The sequence below is a fragment of the Macaca nemestrina genome, chromosome 3 (assembly GCF_043159975.1).
Source record: "Macaca nemestrina isolate mMacNem1 chromosome 3, mMacNem.hap1, whole genome shotgun sequence".
Taxonomy (NCBI): Eukaryota; Metazoa; Chordata; class Mammalia; order Primates; family Cercopithecidae; genus Macaca; species Macaca nemestrina.
The window spans coordinates 70,021,036-70,039,595 of NC_092127.1; the positions used below are offsets into that span (position 1 = coordinate 70,021,036).

Genomic DNA, 18,560 nt, shown 5'->3' on the forward strand with positions numbered 1-18,560 from the left:
CTTTATTATGTTTCTAAAACTGATTATTAGTAGAGTTTAGGACTTCGATTCTCATTATTAAAAACTTTGCCAATCCAAACTTTGCCATCTCTCCATTTGATGAAATGCTAGGCAATTTGATGTTAGCAGTAAGCAAATCATTTTTTTTTAGGAAGTTATTTATCAATTAAAAAGCATAGCTCATTCAAGATTTTTCCAACCAATCCACTAATGACTTCATAAATTAATATACTGAAGATGGTTTTGAAATGTTAAATGTAAAACAACATATTCAGGGTGAACATTACACATAATTATTAGAAGGATATCATAAGAGGGATAAAGCATAGTAAGCTCTTGGGAGTTAAGTTGCCCAGGAATTTCCGAAGGGAGGCTCATTTCCAGATGGTGGGAAGTTTTAGAATTTTTGTACTTCAATTCAAGAGCCAACCAATTAGAAGGAAAAAAATGAGTATAATGTTGTGCAGTTTATGTTAGCTCTTATTTTGAGAAGTAGGTATTTTAGTGCTATAATTCCATACTAATTAACTTCATGTTCATTCACAAATGCACATTCGTGTCATAAAATGACAAATACATAGAATGAATCCTTTTAGGTCACTTTCTTGGAATATACCTATTAGTTTATACTTGTTATTGATTATCATATTAGAAAATATAAGTGTAATTAAGTAAGTAAAGACTACTACTTTAAAAAATTGTGGATACAGCGTAGAAGAATGTAGAAGTTAGACTGATTGTATTTAAATGTAAGTATTTAAGTTTCACCACGTAGTGGGCTTACTAGCTATGAGACTTCATGTAAATTATTTAATCTCTCAAAGGCTCAGTTTCTTCATCTGTAGTGGTAGTAGGTTTATAGTAAGAATTAAATGAGATAATGTATATAAAATGCTTCAGAAAATTTCTGGCATATAGTAAGTACTTAGTAAGTGTTAGCTATTATTTCCGTGTCTATTTGATTTTTTTTTTTTTTTGGTCTTTGGTTTACATTAGCCTGCAGTGACTCCCATTTAATTCTAAAGCACAGAAATTTATCTTTTCCAATTCCATGTACCTAATTCTGTCATCCCAACAATGCATTCATATACGGTTCATTGATACACATTGTACAAAAAGCCTTAAATGTGTGAGTTAGTCCAGGTCTTCCAAGAAACAGATGCCAAGATTAGATTAAATGTGCAGAAATTTATTAGAGAAAACACCCTGTGAGAACCAGAGGGAAGAAGCCAGGAAAGCCATCAGACCAACACGAAAGTCTGACCCAGAATTAAGTAGAGGAAGAAAGAAGGAAGGAAAGTTGTACAGAAGTATCCTAGACAGCTGAACAGTTCTAAGGAAGGTTTGGCAAGGCTGCTGGGAAGTCCTCTAGCTGAAATTTACTGTGAGAAGAATACTGGACCTCCCAGGATTAGGCCTACTTTAGTGTCCCTAGTGTGCTCAGTCTTTTTCTCTGGGACCAGCCCTGGTAGAGGTGACCTCAGTGCAAACTTGGTGATGGCTTCCAGAGCACAGCAACGTGAGACATTGGTTAGCTACTCTTTCTGCAATTGGAGCTCTGAGGCACATTCTAAAGGCCACTATAATATTCCCATCATTAAAAGAATGAGATCCATATTCCTTGTATTACACTTTCAAAATCTTTCACTATCTGTCCTAGCCTAACATTTTCAGCCTGAAATCATCATTTTATTCTTGACAATCTGTAACTATTTAGTGTTTCCCAATTACACATAGAACTCTTCCATGTCAGCAATGTGTTTTATACTGTTTTGTTTTGTTTTGTTTTTTCCTGCCTGGAATACTCTACCTTTCATTCCTGATGTTTCTCCTTTAAAAAGTCTCAGCCAGCTGTGAATTCATCTCTCTAATGCTACTTCTTCCCTATTCCACTCCATTTAGGTGCTACCTGTCCATCTTCTCCACATGTGTGGTGCTTGCATTGTTACACTGTATCACTTAGGATTAGGCTTGACTGTGGATCATGAAAACCCAAAATAAAAATAGCTTAAACAATAACACAGTATTATTACTGTCTCCTGTAAAAGCCCAGAGGTAGCCAGCTCAGGCTTGGTGCTATAGCTCTGCTCCACAAAGGCCTTGGGGACCAAGACACCTTTGGACTTTCTACCTTACATCCCTAGGGTATGGCCCTTTCCTTAAGGGTCAAGGATGCAGCTCCAGTCATTATATCCACATGTTAAACAGTAGGCTGGGGGACAGGGAAAGAAGGGACAGATAGCAGGTATCACCTGTCTCTTAGGAAGATTACTAGAAGCCATCACAAACATTTACTCTTACATCCTGTTGTCTAGAACTTAGCCAGATGGCAATACTAAGCCACTAGGGTGGCTGAGAAGTGTGGTCTTTATTCTGGGTGGCCATGTATGTCCAGACAAACAGAAGGGGAGGAGAACTACCAAAAGACAACTGGCAGTCTCTGCACTAGACTCTACCCAAATAGTCCATGTAATTTAAACACATTATTCATTCTGTTTCAGTCTTCTACTAGATTGTAAGCCCCTATGACAGTTACTGACCTGTGTAAGTTTGTCTCCCATATACTGTTAAGGGTGCCTCTAATGGTTAAGGTATTCAATCTGTATTTATTGAGTTTAGGAACTAAAAATTTATCAACATTTCTTATAGAGTAAGAAAGAAACATGGTATCATGTAACTTTAATAAATCTAATGCTCAGTTTTCACTTAAAGTAACCATCGGGAAAACCTAAAAATTTCAGGGAGTTAAATAAGGTATCAGGTATTTGTTGATTTATAACTAGTTTTTCTACTTCTCCTTCTGTATATTAACTAGTGTAAGTCTGAATTTCTGATCTCTGACAAATTGCTTAACCATTTTGGATTTTTTTCTGGCTCCTACTCTTATAATAATGATGATGATAAGAATAATAATGGTTATTGATATGATAATTATCATTTTAAAATAGATTTTACGAGGATACTTACTTCTCCAATGTACTTCCTTCTCCTGGTGGTCACCTTTTCATTTTTCTTCTTTTCACTATAGCTTCTTATTTTCTTCTCTCTAGGCTGCTGCTATTTATAAAATATTTATAGTTTTAAATGTTGTTTTATTAAACTAAACCCTGCATTTATATAACCGTTTCTTGAGTTTCACCCAGATAATATGTGTGAAGTAGGACCTCAGGAGTGTATTAGATCTGATGTATATGATAACTGGCATGCCTTCGCAGACTCTCAGTCTAGTCTCAAGAAATATTCAAAGTTCATTTACTCTTATGTCACTCTTCTGTCATTTCCTTTTCATTCTTTTTCATGTATACATAATACAAGACAAGTGGTCAGTACTTGGTTTGACCAAATTACACTTAAAGTAAAATGTACAACAAAGGGAAGACTGAAATATTTTGACCAGGAACAAGGCCACAGAGTTTGAGAATCTTCATGGAATCACTAGCACTGAAGGACGCCATATGAAACCACTGTCCCAAGAAGCAGCTGGGGCAGGTTGGGTGGGAGGGACAGAAGATAGGCAAAACATTGGAACTTTGGAAACTTAGAGCAAGTGGACATTTTTCCTGAGATGTATGCCGTTGTCACTCAGTATCCTTGAGAAATTGGTTCCAGGAACCCCTGCGGATATCAAAATCTGCAGACACTAAAGTCCCTTGTATAAAATAATGTAGTATTTGCCTATAACTTATGCACATCCACTCTATATTACTTACAATACCTAATACAATGTAAATGCTATTTAAAGAATTGTTATGTTGTACTATTGTTAAAATGTATGTTTTTTTTTTCTTTGACTTATTTTCGATACTGCAGTTGGGTGAATCCAAAGATGTGGACTTGTGGGTACAAGGGCCAACTATATTTTATCTTGAAATGTCTACTATTGTTAGGTTTTCCTACTTCTTTAGTGATATCACAATTAAAATAAGCAGGTCCTTATAGATGGAGTAAATTTCCATAACCTGACCTGCTTTGCTGAATTCATCATCACCACAAGGGAACATACAGAGTTTCCTGATGAAAAAAACACGTTCCATTCTGTTTTCCCTCCCTTGCACTGACACTGTACCCTCTGGCATCAGATTAATCTTTCATGTTCACTCTGTTAAGCAAGGGACTGGAACATAAGTGGTAAAAATATTGTAAGTTCATAAAATTTTTTGAGGAAGATAAATTTTTAATTTTAAAAGTATCATAAAACATCTCAAAGCAGAAAAACTGTGTAGAGAGGAAACTGAACAAAGGGAAAGATGTTAAAGAAGACACGACAAAAAGACAGAAGGAGAAAGAAAATAGACTTGAGAGAAGAGCTTTAAACATTTTTTCTAAGCTGTTTGATTTTTCCCTTGGTCTTAACATATGTAAAATACTGTTTTATTGGGATGGATAGATAAACCAAATAATGAGGAAGTAAAACAAGCACTAGACCTTTGGCATTCTATAATCTGATGAGAAAATAAGACATGAAGGGACATATGAATTTACATTAAATGACACCAAAACTCACCATGCCCATTTGTAATGAGAATAAGGCCATTCACCTTTATAAAACTTGTTGAAAAATTGTGGGATTTTTTTTTTTCCAAAACATTTAAATTATGGTAACTGACAAAGTTGTGAATCGTCAAACACATTTAAAGCTGCATTTTCCATGTAAGTATATATTTTGCCTTATAATTTAAGGCTGGTGTTTTTCTCCCTTAATCATTTATTTAACTATTTGCCTATGCTTTTTTTTAACTGCACAGAGGGAACTCATATCTGTTATTTTCACAGGGAACATGATGCAAACAAAATCAATTACATGTATGCTCAGTATGTCAAAAATACTATGGAACCACTTAATATCCCAGATGTCAGTAAGGATAAAAGATTTCCCTGGACAGTAAGTAACCCAATTTTAGACTTGAAGCTAGAAGGCTGTTTTCCCATCAGATCTGTATTTACAGTTATTATTCTTAAACTGAAGGACTGGCTCTAGAATTGATTGTTTAGGAATGATCTGTGCTTTCCCTCATCTGAGGAAGGAGAATAAAATAGATCATAACATCTATTGAGAGCTGTACTTGGGTATTTTTCTTTGTACTTTTTTCACCTTTTTAAATATCTATGAATAAGTAACCATACTGTTTTTGAAGTAATTTAGCTATTACCTACATAATGTCAATGACATTCCTTAGAAAATATTGCTAGAGTTTTTGTCTTATTTGCAAAAATTAGTTTCCGTGTGGCTTGAACTGATGCAATTGGTAATCCGTCATAGTGAGTAGCTCTGGGAAAATGGATGTCTGTTTTTCTTGACCTCAAAGCTACAAATATCTTGTTCTCAGACACTGGAAAATTTGAATTATAGTATTTTCTCTCACTTTTCAGGAAAGTATTGCACTTTGAGGCAGCTGCCTTGATTTTGTTATTTGGATGATTTTGTTATTTGGAGACACTGTTAGAACTTTAGCAATATAGCAATAGCAACAGTGGTATTACTAAAGGACAGGTTTGTAACATGGTGCATTTTAGGTGGCATTTAGATTCTGCCCCTCTTGTTAAATTATTAGGGGCATTTACTACACTAGTATAGTAGATACTGTACTTCTACTTCTCTCTTTTTTTTTTTTTTTTACTTATTTTTATATTTTACTTATTATTACTATAAGCTGCTTGGAAAGTTTAAAGTGAAAAAAAATCCGATATTTTTAACAAAGTAAAGACATTGCTTTATATTGCATTTATGTGAACTTTATTATAATTTATACATTTTCTGCTTTCCAATGTTCTCTAGCTAATATAAAAGTTGAATATATAGTGCTTTCAAATGTGTCATATAGTTTCTATAGCATCTAATGGACAAATCAATCTCTTTACCATTTTAGCTATTTTGTTCTTTTTATTTTTGTTTAGACTGAAAATACAGGAAATGTAAGCCAGCAGTGCATTAGAAGTTTGCTTTGTACACCTATAAAAAATGGAAAGAAGAATAAAGTTATAGGTAAAGCCTTTCCTTTAACCTATACTCTAAACTTATTTTTAAAAATGTATTCCCAGCTATACTTCTTTCTTTCAAATGTAAAGAATAAAATGTTTAAAAACAGATAAAAATTGGAATGATAGAATAATTAAAATAATTGATAAATACAAACAGACATTTGTTAAATATCTTATAAACTATGGTGTACTTTTATAATTATTATCCTATTTCAGCAGAATTTTTTGTTTAAGAATGATTGATGATGTATTGAAATTTAGTAGACTGCATAAGAGATATCAAGTGATAATGTGTATTGTTTTAGAGTCTTATTTCCTGGATGTTGACTTTTTTAAGAATGTAGTTTAGATTATAGGTTATATTTATTTATTCGTTTAATAAATATTTATTGAGCACTTCACTGTTCTTGGCAGTTGGGATAAATCAATGAACAAAGCAGAAATCCCTGCCCTCAGGAGCTTATGTTCTTAATATGATTATAGAAAAACCTCTACTTCAGGAATGATGGAAGAATGCATTCTCAGAAAAATTGAATGATGTTTCCTTTTATTGACATATTTGTTTCCTGGTATTGCAGTTATGTAAAGGTTAAGTAGGATTTTATATGCCAGTCATCCATATTGATGTTTCTGAGATGTAGTAAAAAAGGTCTGGACTGTTAACATTCTCCTAGGAACCTGGAAATAAAGAAAATTTGATAACTTTTTAAAGGTTAACTTTAGAATTAAAACTCTAATGGACCAACATTAAGATATATAAATATAACTTTAAAAGTATGAATACTTTTCCACTTGCAAGATTTGACTATAATTTTATTGAATGAGAGTTTTAGTCAGAAAGAAGGGGCAGAAGGTATCAGTAATGAAACTAGAAAAAGAAAAGACAGATATTAAAAGTGACTGTCCAAGTTCTGTGCAAGAGTAAAGTAACATTTGTCCCTAACACAGAGATGTATGTGGAGAGTTGCATCAGTGTGCACTGAGTATTCTGACCATATGGTGAGCCTTCACTAGGTGCAATGGATGCATCAGGTTATAGCCAGTAATATCTTTCCTATTCCCAGTCCCTCTGCCTAGAATGCATCCGTATTGTGAAAGGGATACATCAGCTTAGTACAATTCAACATTCTATGACTCTGATTTCCCTTGTTCTGATTCCAGTCCCAGCAATCCAACTTGTACTGATTACTTTCTTTTCCAGTGTAGGTTAGCTCATGGGAAGAGAATGCATTATTCATGTCCTCTCAAATATACTGGTTGCCCTGACAGTTGTTTCTTATTGTATGAGCTGGACTTGAAGCAATGGGTTGGAGCTGCAGGTGCTTGTACTTCTGTTTATGGGACAGATCTGTTTCTTTTGGAACATTGATACTATTCTGGTTTTATAAATCAGCCTTGTCAACTTAGTTACTGTGACTCCACCCCAGCAGTCTTCAGTATGCTAATCTAGTGCCTAAGCTCTAGGGTCACTCCTGACCCTGGTGAATTGTACATTAAAGCTGCTTAGAAACCAGCATGCCAACCCCCTGCTGGGCGGTTGAGTCAACTTTTCTACAGTTCTCAGAGAAAAAAGTGAAGGCTAATGAATCTGTGAGATCTTTTTAAAAGATTGTCACTGATCAGATCTCTAACATAAGCAATAAAAGAAAACTGCCAAGGGCGCCTTACAATGTGATACCAAGTAAATGTTATAAAATTTTATTTCGCCCCGGTGTGTGGGGCCTATCATGGGGAGGGGGGAGGGGGGAGGGATTGGATTGGGAGTTATACCTGATGTAAATGACGAGTTGTTGGGTGCTGACGAGTTGATGAGTGCAGCACAGCAACATGGCACAAGTATACATATGTAACAAACCTGCACGTTATGCACATGTACCCTAGAACTTAAAGTATAATAATAATAATAATTAAAAAAGAAAAAAAAAAAAGAGCAAGGTGCAGAGGTGTAATGGCAGTAATGAAGTGAAGTTTGAGAGATTCCTCATTCTTGGGAAAAGCCTCCTATAAGTTTAATTTATATTGTTTTAGTCAGGCACTAGCAAAATGAAGTGAAAAATTTGTCTTCAAAAAAAAAAATTATTTTGTAGGGAGGTCAAGGGGAAAACTATATTATAAATGTTATGCTGTTTAAAATGCTTTTTTATAAGTATGAAGATTTACTACAAGCTGTCTTTGGCCTTTGAAAATGTGAAATTAAATTCCAGAAGGAATGCATTATTTACTAGTAAGTTGTCACAGGAAGGAAAGCAGAGTGGCAGCTTGCTCCATCGAGTCACATCTTCACTTTTCCCCAGCAGCATTTCTTTGGAGTAATAACTGGGAATGGGGAGTGGCTGGAGGAAGTTACGCATCAGGCCCTTTTGTCACTTTATGTGAAGGTAAATGAGAGCGAGTTAGGCAACATGGAAAGAGCACTGGACTAGGGGTCGGACTCACAGCACTGTGTTAGCGCCACTCATCTTCAACCACACTTATGGGCACATTACTCACCTCTGTGGAGTTGAACTTAGTAATTTTTCAGATCTGTTCAAAATTCACATTCGGTGATCCTGTCACTGTGTCAGACAAGTAAGCAAAAAATAAAAAATGACACAATCAGACTTCTCTTGGCGTGTATTTTGTATCACCCTACTTGATGACAGAGCCAAAAGTAGGCAAATGTTGATTTTGGAGAGAAAAATTCCTTGTAAATAAAAAGAAAGGAAAAAGAAATGATTTCTCTAGTCAGATTTTGTGTGGGGTGAAGGGAGGTTCTCAAGTAGATCCCAAATATAAGGGGGAAAATTTCCAGTGTTCCCTGCTGCTTTACAAGAGTGACAAAACTAAGAATTTGATTTCTGGACTATACTTATGTATCTACAGTTGCAGCATGGAAAATGTCATGGTTGTGGATAATTTGTCTTACATGTCATAGACCAGATTCCACTATTATGTAATTCTAATAGAGAATCCCTATAGAGTTACATGCAGAAAGACAGATGGACACATGTGTTTTTTGTAATCTTCTTCCTTCCTCTCATTTTTTCCATTACTGACATTTAGATGGAATTATAGACATTAGACCACTATGGGGCCTGCTGTCCCATCACATTTATTCCCTGAGGTATTGTTTCCTGTCAAATGTTTTCTTAGTGCTCTGGCTAATACACAGTGTTTCCACTACTTTGCTTCCAATACTTTTAAGGAAATGTATTTCTCATTGAACGTTCAATTATTTTAACTAATTATTTTCCCTACTTATTATGCTAAATATGCCTTTTTCCCATATCATATTTACCAGACATTTTAATGCCTATTTTTTCCATATCAATTTCAGGATAAATTTTCCAGAAATTAGTTCTATTCCCATTGAATTTTTTTTTTTCAAAAACAGATGCTTAGAACATCTCCACTTTAAATAGCTTGCTTTTTCATCTCCTTATTAATAAAGAAAAGCATAAAAATAAAAATTACAGTGCTGTACCACACATTGTTTGACAGAGAAATATGAGAAATAAATATGTATTTGTAAGCTGGTTACTGTCTTCATCCTTTCTCATGTACACTGTAAGAACGTTCTGTTTTTTACTTCCGCAATGAATTTTCTAAGTCTCTTACACTTTCAAACTTGTTCTGTTAGCCTATTTGAACTGGCTAAACACCTACATCATTCTGATGCTCCAAATGGCACGTTTTAGTTCCTTTCTATCAATAAAATTTGGGAGACCTGCATGCCTGCAGAATTTTTTTGAGTAGGCCTCAATAAATTTTTGAATCATTGATTGTCACTGCTGCATCATCTTAGCTTACTCTGTTAATTTATTTTGGCTTTATTTAATGAATTACTCAGGGTTGGACCTTTAAATAGGTGAATGCGTGGAGAGATGAGCTGCTCTTCTGTATGTTGCAGTAGAATTCCAAGGCATAAATAAGTATTCTAATGTTATGTCAGCTTAAGTTTGACTAACACTTCATTTTACTTTTCATATTAAATTTTATCACTTGGCAATATCACTATCTGTTCATTTGTTTATAATTGTACATTGTCTTCCATGGTATACATTGCTCGTATTACTTAAAGTATCTAGATTTTTTCTCAGAGAACTGTAAATTATGCTTAGTTATAATAAGTGCAAGGAAATAAGACTGTAGGGTATAAGGGCAGTAATAGGTGGAAGAAAATTAGAAAAAAATGGAATTAAGATATTACAGTTTAGAATTATAGAAGTGAAGATCTATATAATAAAAATCAGTGTAAGGATGACAGCTTTAATAATTGGCTGAAGAAAGACAAAAATAAGGAAAACTTTTTAGTAGCACTAGAAAACAGAGAAGTAGTCTTTAGTGGATCAGAAACACCAAGGAATTCCTGGAACCTGTGAAGTATACGTCATTTGTAAAGACACATTTTATACAACATTCTCCCGGCCCGCGGGATAGTCGAAGCAGGCCCTGGAAGAGGGGGTGGGAATTTGGGGAACAAGAGATACGAGAAATGGAGACATGACAGTGCTCTGATCAAGTCTTCTTTAATGGCGGTAATGCAGTGCCTTATATACACTTGGAGGGAAAGGGGTTGGGCTAGAGGTGGAGATGATCTCATCGCAGAGGGCGTGACCAAGTAGGTATTGGTTTCTCTGGTCGAACGTCATGTTGCACCTGCGCTGTCAGGTAGCAATTTTCACGGGCGCGGGAAAAATGGGTGAAGAAGCAGCAGGAAGAGCGCCATCTTTTATGAGGTATTAATACAGGGAAAAAAGGCAAAGATAGGGAGAAGGTGTGGGGTGGAAACGAACATAGCTCAGGCGTCTTCAATCGTCAGCTACTACTTGCTATGGCCGGGGCGTGCAGCTCCGGACAGGTCCCCCTTTTAATTATTTTATGATGAGAAAACAACCCCTCGGGAACTGCGCCTGTCTTAGGTTGGGTCAACTCATCCCCACCTTCTAGGCCCGTCATGGGATAAGGCAGCAGCAAAGGCGGCCCTCCTGTCTTAGGCTCCGATGGAGATAGTGTCCTCTTACCCGTCATTGACTGTCCAGTTCAGCACACAGGGGAGGTGGTCTTATTAAGGTAAACAAGACTCACCATTTTCAGTCATCTCAAGGCGATGATAATGGACCTGTATAGGTTTGGCCTGGAAGGCCTCGATTTGTTGTCTGACGAATGCCATAAGCTTATTAAAGATTATAGGCCCGAGAGTGAGAAAGAGTAGAAGAGTAAGTAAAGGACCAAGAAATGGCAGGAGATAGGGGAGAAGTCCATCGAGTCCAGTCCACAAGGGATTAGCGACCAGACCTTTTCTGCGCTCTTCTAGTTTTTCCTGTAAAGTCTTTATCTTATCTCTGACGATTCCGGATTTGTTGGCGTAAAAACAGCACTTTTCATTTCCATGACTGGTCTGGCATTAGGTAAGCTGTCTTGCCCGAGCAAGTCACCTGGGTGATTCTGTCTGACGGAGGTTCAGATACCTGTCCCCCTCTGCAATCACAAGGCTGGCCGTATTGTTTTCGTAATAATTCTCTTGCCTTACGAGGGTCACCAAAACCTGCATAGACTGTCACTATGTTATATAGAGCGATTATTCTCCAAAGGAATCTCATGTTAGGCTTCATTTTCTGAAAAACAAAAAGGAAAGAACTTCTCAGGGAGATTTATCTTCCCTGGACTGACAATGGTTATGATTTATTTGTCTTACCAATCTTTCAGGCAGCCATCTGGCTGCATCATTTTTTTGTGAGAAGATGCATACTGAGCCTTTTTCCCCAAATTAAAACTGGATCGGGGCCATGCCATGAATTATCAAGTGGATCTTTCCATTTTACCATTGCAAACTGTTTTTGAGATTCAGGATGCCAGAAACGATCGGCAGCCGATTTTCCATGACTGTCCAAATTTAAAAAATTAAGGATAAACAGGGCATGATTGAGTATGTTTCTAGGGGTACCCTTCACGGGGTACCAGCTCCCCCCTTTTAATTTTGTGATAACAGTTTTTAAAGACAGATGAGCTCTTTCTACTATACCTTGTCCTTGGGGATTGTAGGGAATACCTGTGGTATGTTTAATTTGTAGGGTATTACAGAATTGTAAAAAGGTTTTGGCTATATAACCAGGGCCATTGTCTGTTTTGATTTGTTTGGGTATTCCTAAAATAGAAAAGCAATGTAATAAATGAGCTATGACATGTTTGGTGGCCTCTCCTGTTTGGAGAGTTGCACTGATGAATCCACTATAGGTGTCTATGCATACATGGATATATTTTAGCTGACCGAATTCTAAGTGGTGAGTAACGTCCATTTGCCAAATTTCGTTGGGGATGAGTCCTCGGGGGTTAACTCCTAGATAGGGAACAGGCAAATATGTTATGCAGTTGGCGCATTGTTTAACTATTTGTCGAGCTTGTTCTCTGGTAAGTTTAAACATGAGTCTTAAGGTTTGGGCGTTTAAATGATGCAAGGCATGTGCTTTTTGTGCTTGTTGCAAATTGTCTGTAGTGACTGTGGCTATGATTTTTGTTGCCGCGTCAGCTGTTGCGTTACCTTGTGTTAAAGGTCCCGGTAATCCTGAATGTGCTCTAATATGCCCAAGAAAAAAGGAAGTAGTCCTTTTTCGAATAAGTTGTTGACATTGTAAAAATAGGTCAGCTGTGTCTGAAATATGTTTAATTTGAGGCACGGTCTCTAAGAGGGGTATTGAATGAGCCAGGTAGGTGCTGTCTGTGTAAATGTTAAGTGGCTGACAAGGAAAAGCTGATAGTGCTGCAATTATAGCTTGCAATTCGACCAGCTGAGCTGATGTATAAGTGGTCTGGAATTTAACGACTACATTATTGTAAGTGTAAGCGGCAAGTCCTGTGGAAGATCCATCAGTGAAAATTAATAATGCGTCATTGAGAGGTTCTTTGCTGGTAATATGGGGAAACACAAACGCATGAAGTTTACAAAATTGAATAAGTTTGTTAGGTGGGTAATGGTTGTCAATTGAGCCAGTGTAAGAAGCGCAAGCAATTGGCCAGGCTTCCGTATTTTGTAATAGCCAATGAATGTGTGATTGAGTGTAGGGCTGTATAATGGTAGAGGGTTCTATTCCAAAGTATTTTCTACTGTTTTCTCTTCCCAAGATAGTTAGATCAGCTATGGCATCATAATAAGGCAACAAAACCTTTTTAGGGGAGGAGGGCAGGTGTACCCACATAATGGGATTGTTCTGCCAAAATAGGCCAGTAGGGGTTATTGTTGTGTTAAAAATAAGGAATATTAATGGCTGAGAATAGTCAATACTGGTAACAAATTGTGTTGCAATGGCATGTTCTACCTGTTGGAGCGCCATTAATGCTTCTTTAGTAATGGACCTGGGAGATTTTGGATTAGAGTCTCCTTTTAATATATCGAAAAGAGGTTTTAACTCTCCTGTAGTGAGTTTTAAGTACGGTCGAAGCCAATTTATGTCTCCCAGTAATTTTTGGAAATCATTTAAAGTTTTCAAATGATCACGACGTATAACGGCCTTTTGATTAATGATTTTGGGTCCATTAATTTGAAAACCAAGATAGGTGTATGGATCTTGTAATTGTACCTTTTCTGGGGCTATTTGTAGTCCAGCTGCTGCTAACTCTTGTTTGAGTTGAGCAAAGCACTGTAAGACTTGTTCGCCAATTTCTCCTGCTATTAAAATATCATCCATATAATGTATAATATACATTTGTGCCCACGTTTTTCTGACTGGCTCTATAGCAGCAGCTACATATTTTTGACACAAGGTAGGACTATTAGCCATACCCTGAGGTAAGACTTTCCATTGATAGCGCTTCATTGGTTGTTTAAAATTTGTAGATGGAAGACTAAAGGCAAATCTTTTTTGGTCAGCAGGATGAAGGGGAATTGTAAAAAAGCAATCTTTAAGGTCAATAACGATTTTAAAATATTTTTGAGGAATCGCAACCGGTGAAGGTAATCCTGGTTGTAAGGCACCCATAAGGATCATAGTGATATTTACTGCTCTTAAATCTTGTAAACGCAAAGCATGCCTACAAGACCAAAAACCTCATCACCTGGGTACATGGTAGATAAGTAAATAATGGTCTGCACCCCAGACGCAGCAAATCAGAAACTTGGAGGGCAGAGCTCTGCAAGCTGTGATTGAACAAGCCTCCCAAGTGAGTTTCATGCACACTGAAGGCTGAAACTCAATGAGAACCATTGTTTTAACCAATTAAAATACAATCTTCAGGTGGTTCATATACACTGCCAAAATTGAGAAAGCTTGAGAATCACTGAATAGTAATAATTATTTTCAGATGGTACTCGACAAATTTACAAAAACTGCAAACATGCAAGACCCGCCCAGCCATCCGCACATCCACTGGGATCCACTCCCACGATCACCCTCGAGGGAAATGAGATCCTCCTCCGTATCTTGCGGAGGCCCCGCAAGGTTAGAACAGGAGCTCACCTTTAAAATATGCTCTGTCTGAGCGACCGCAGCCATAACTTGCGAATTGACCTCCTTCCTATCTATTAAATCTCTAATGAGGTTCCAATAAGAGAAAACGGTCACAGGAATTTTTTCTGGCCCAAAAGTATTATAAGAGTCCTGAAGACAATCCTCTACTCTACGCCATACCTTGATATCAATAGTTCCTTCCTGTGGGAACCAAGGGCAAATATCTTTTACAAAATCAAAAAATTTAAACAAGTCATTACCTTTAACCTTTACTCCTCGTATCTTTAAAGCCTCTTTTAATTGTCCTACATATATTTGATGCTGACTTAATTCTTGTCCCATTTCGGACGCCTCACTTACCTTCGATCCTGACGCGGCAGGTTCCCGCGGTGATCAGTTTAATTCCTTTTGTCTTTGTTAGCGGTCGACCATCCTTTGGCGTCCTCTTCCTCACAGTGTCCCTCGTTTCCAGGTCCCTGTTCGGGCGCCACGTCTCCCGGCCCGCGGGATAGTCGAAGCAGGCCCTGGAAGAGGGGGTGGGAATTTGGGGAACAAGAGATACGAGAAATGGAGACATGACAGTGCTCTGATCAAGTCTTCTTTAATGGCGGTAATGCAGTGCCTTATATACACTTGGAGGGAAAGGGGTTGGGCTAGAGGTGGAGATGATCTCATCGCAGAGGGCGTGACCAAGTAGGTATTGGTTTCTCTGGTCGAACGTCATGTTGCACCTGCGCTGTCAGGTAGCAGTTTTCACGGGCGCGGGAAAAATGGGTGAAGAAGCAGCAGGAAGAGCGCCATCTTTTATGAGGTATTAATACAGGGAAAAAAGGCAAAGATAGGGAGAAGGTGTGGGGTGGAAACGAACATAGCTCAGGCGTCTTCAATCGTCAGCTACTACTCGCTATGGCCGGGGCGTGCAGCTCCGGACACAACATGGGCAAAAATTGAATAGGGATAACAATATTTCTATCAAACAAAGTAGAATTTATGGTAAAGCATAATGTAAAGAATCACCTTTCATTGAGTAAAATTAAAACTCACAGAGGAAAATGTCATTGCCGTGAATGCTAATAAACTAAATAGCATCGTTGACATACAAAAATTAAAACTGTTAAAAATACACGAAGAAATGGACAAAATGATCATCATAGTGGGCCTGAAGTATACTTGTCAGTGTTAAATTATAGGAAAAAATAAACATTAGAATTGATAAAAATTAAGTGGATTTAATTGACATATATAGCTTTACTTTCGTGTTTCAGAATTTAAAATTACAGATTATTCTCAAATATGTGTCAGAAATCAAATATTGATGATATGCAACACAAAGTCAGTCATTTCTGAAAAGCAGAACTATTGGCCACTTCATAGATCACAGTGCATTAAAACTGTTCATATATAACAAAAAGATAAATTGGAAGGAAAAAACTCACTTAGAACCTGAAAAGCATTCTCCTAAATGACAAAGAAGAAATCAAAAGTCATAATTAAATTATAGCATTTTAGAAAATCTAAAAATCATTAAGAAGTGAATACATTTCTGAAATGATTAAAATCTAGTTCATTTAATTGTTCTATCAACATAACATAAAAACTCAAGGTACATGGTCAAAGCTATACTCAGAGGAAATTATGTAGCTTTAAGTATTTTATTATTATTAAGAAATAATGAAAACATTTTAACTAAGCATTCAACCGTAGAAATTAGAAAAACAGCACCTTTCTCTTTCTCACTCTGCTGCCTTCCCCAAATAAATATATACATGAGAAGAAAGAAAGTAGAAGAAAAAATTGAAAAAATAAACTTATGAAATGGGAAGAAATAAATAAGAGATAATGGGCAAACACAATAATAATAGAGAAACCTCCAACAGATAATGAGGATATTAAGAGAGAAATGCAACTAGTAATGAGCACGGGAATGTAACTACAGATACTGAAGACATTTTAAAAGATACTTGATAATACAATGTAGCAAATAGGAATTAACGTTTGGTGAAATTGAGAATTTCTATAAAAGTTGGTAGTAACCAATACTAACTTGAGAGGATTTTAGAATTGTTCATGGGAGTAATTGAGAAAAAAATTGTTATTTAAAAAAAAAAAAAAAAAAAAAAGCTATTGCCCAAGGAAATTCTAACCAAAGCAATCAGAAGGCAGGCATGGTTGAAATAAGATGAGACACAGAAAAAAAGGAGGCAAAATAAAATAACTTACAAATTATATTATTGTTAAATGGAAAACCCAGAAAGAATTAGCTGAAAGTACCTGGTCTAGTAAGAGTTTTATAAGAAGCCTAATTATCAAATTATTAAAGAGAAATAATTTTAATATATGCCAAGACAAATTTGTTAGAAAACAATGGAAAAAAAATACCCATTTACTATAGTAACAAAGAATAAACTTGGCCAGAAATATATGCCATCTATATGAGGAAAGCTACAAAATTCTGAGTGATTTAAAAATCATTAAGAAGTGAATACATTTCTGAAATGATTAAAATCTAGTTCATGAGATATCAAGTCTCCCCAGATTAGATTTGCATCAATTTTAATATGTATCCTTGTGAGATTTGGATGGGAGTGGGGAGGTTGTTCCTGATCAACATTTACAAACATTGATAATACTTACAACTGGAGGTGTAAAAAGAATTATAGCTGATGGTTATTGCCCTTTCAGAAATTAAATTTAGATTTAATTCAGAAATTAAAATGATATAAAAGTAAAATAATTAAAAGTATGGTATAGGTGCTAAAAGACATGCCAAGATTGATGAAACAGAACAGAAAGTCTAAATGTAGACCCACAATCTGGCATATATAATTGTGTTATTGTATATAACAGAGTAGGGTGTATTTCGTTATTTTTAAGTAAGATACTTTTGAATGAAAGACACCACTTTATCTCCAAGAAAGTAAAATATGACTTCAATTTATTATGACAAGCTATTGATCATAACGTGCATACTGATTTCAAAAATATTAAATTGTGGAAAAAGTATGTAATAGTTGAAACAAATATGAATTTAGTATATGGTGACAATTCAGATCATCAGAGAATGGATAACTGGTCAGATGTTATAAGACTCCAATAGCAGTTAGGGGAAAAAAATTAAGTTGGATTATAAGATTAAATGTAATACATGTATAAAAGTACTAGGGAAAATACGGGTTTATATATCACATTAAAATGAGGAAGGCTGTTTTAAAAGCAAGGCACTATAGTTGAATATTGTAAGGATAACTATTTTGGCTCCTTAAAAAATTAAATATTTTATATAGCAAAAACCTCTCCAAATTAAGACAATTGACAAATGAAAAGTGCAGAAACGAAAGTATTTGCAAGATAGGTGAAAAAGGTACATTTTATACTTTAATAAGGCAGGCTGCTAATTTTGGAGTTCATGTTAGGTGGTAGAGAGGACATAAGACTGCAAGCAGGGTATAAGCATTGACCCCCTGTTCTGCCAAAGAGCCAGGAGGAAGACTGGTTGGTAACAACATCCAATCCCTGTAATTATGGAAAATAAAATATAACTGTTTAATTTTATAAGCCATCTAGTCCCTTCAGCATAATTTCCAGAGGTGCCTTCAATGCTAACCAGCTCTCAGAGCTACTGTGGTGACCACATTTTGAGTACTTTATGAACTCTATAATATTAGGTAGCACTGATAGTTTGCTGTCTAACTTCACTACTTCTTGGTTTTCCCCTAATGTTTTTGAATATTGTCTTAATTTACGATTACACTTATTAATGGATTTTTGCTGAATGGTTCTCTTTTATTTTTGGTTTGGCATTAAACATTTCATTTTTAAATATAAATGATTCTGAGTTTGTATGGTTTATGAGTAATGTGGCATCTCAAATTTCCAGTTTTAAATTTCATTTTGTACTCCTTACTCTTTTAGATCATTAAGGAAGAAGTTGTGAACACTCTATCTGTAAATGTGCCCAGGTTTTTAGTTTTCTTAAACAGGGAACCCCATTTGTTATAAACCTTCTTTTTCTTGATAACTTTTTGTTTAACATGGGTATTTTTGCTTGATATAATTAAACTTTCTGAAGAGTGTAAAGAGATCGATGGGATTATCATGAATGCTATTTAAATATGGCTGTTCATATCACTTTCAAAAGAGAATTAATTTATATGCCTA

The 18,560-nt window shown here is 35.9% G+C and overlaps 1 protein-coding gene across 3 annotated transcripts in view; it reads left to right on the top strand.

Moving 5' to 3' along the window:
- LOC105486179 (phosphodiesterase 5A) overlaps positions 1–18,560 on the top strand; it is a 134,133-nt gene that overhangs the window by 64,488 nt on the left and 51,085 nt on the right. For all 3 annotated transcript variants that reach the window (XM_011748900.3, XM_011748902.3, XM_011748901.2), the window contains exons 8-9: positions 4,774–4,882; positions 5,896–5,983. In XM_011748900.3, coding sequence (XP_011747202.2) covers positions 4,774–4,882; positions 5,896–5,983 — 197 coding nt within the window. The remainder of the gene's footprint in view (positions 1–4,773; positions 4,883–5,895; positions 5,984–18,560) is intronic.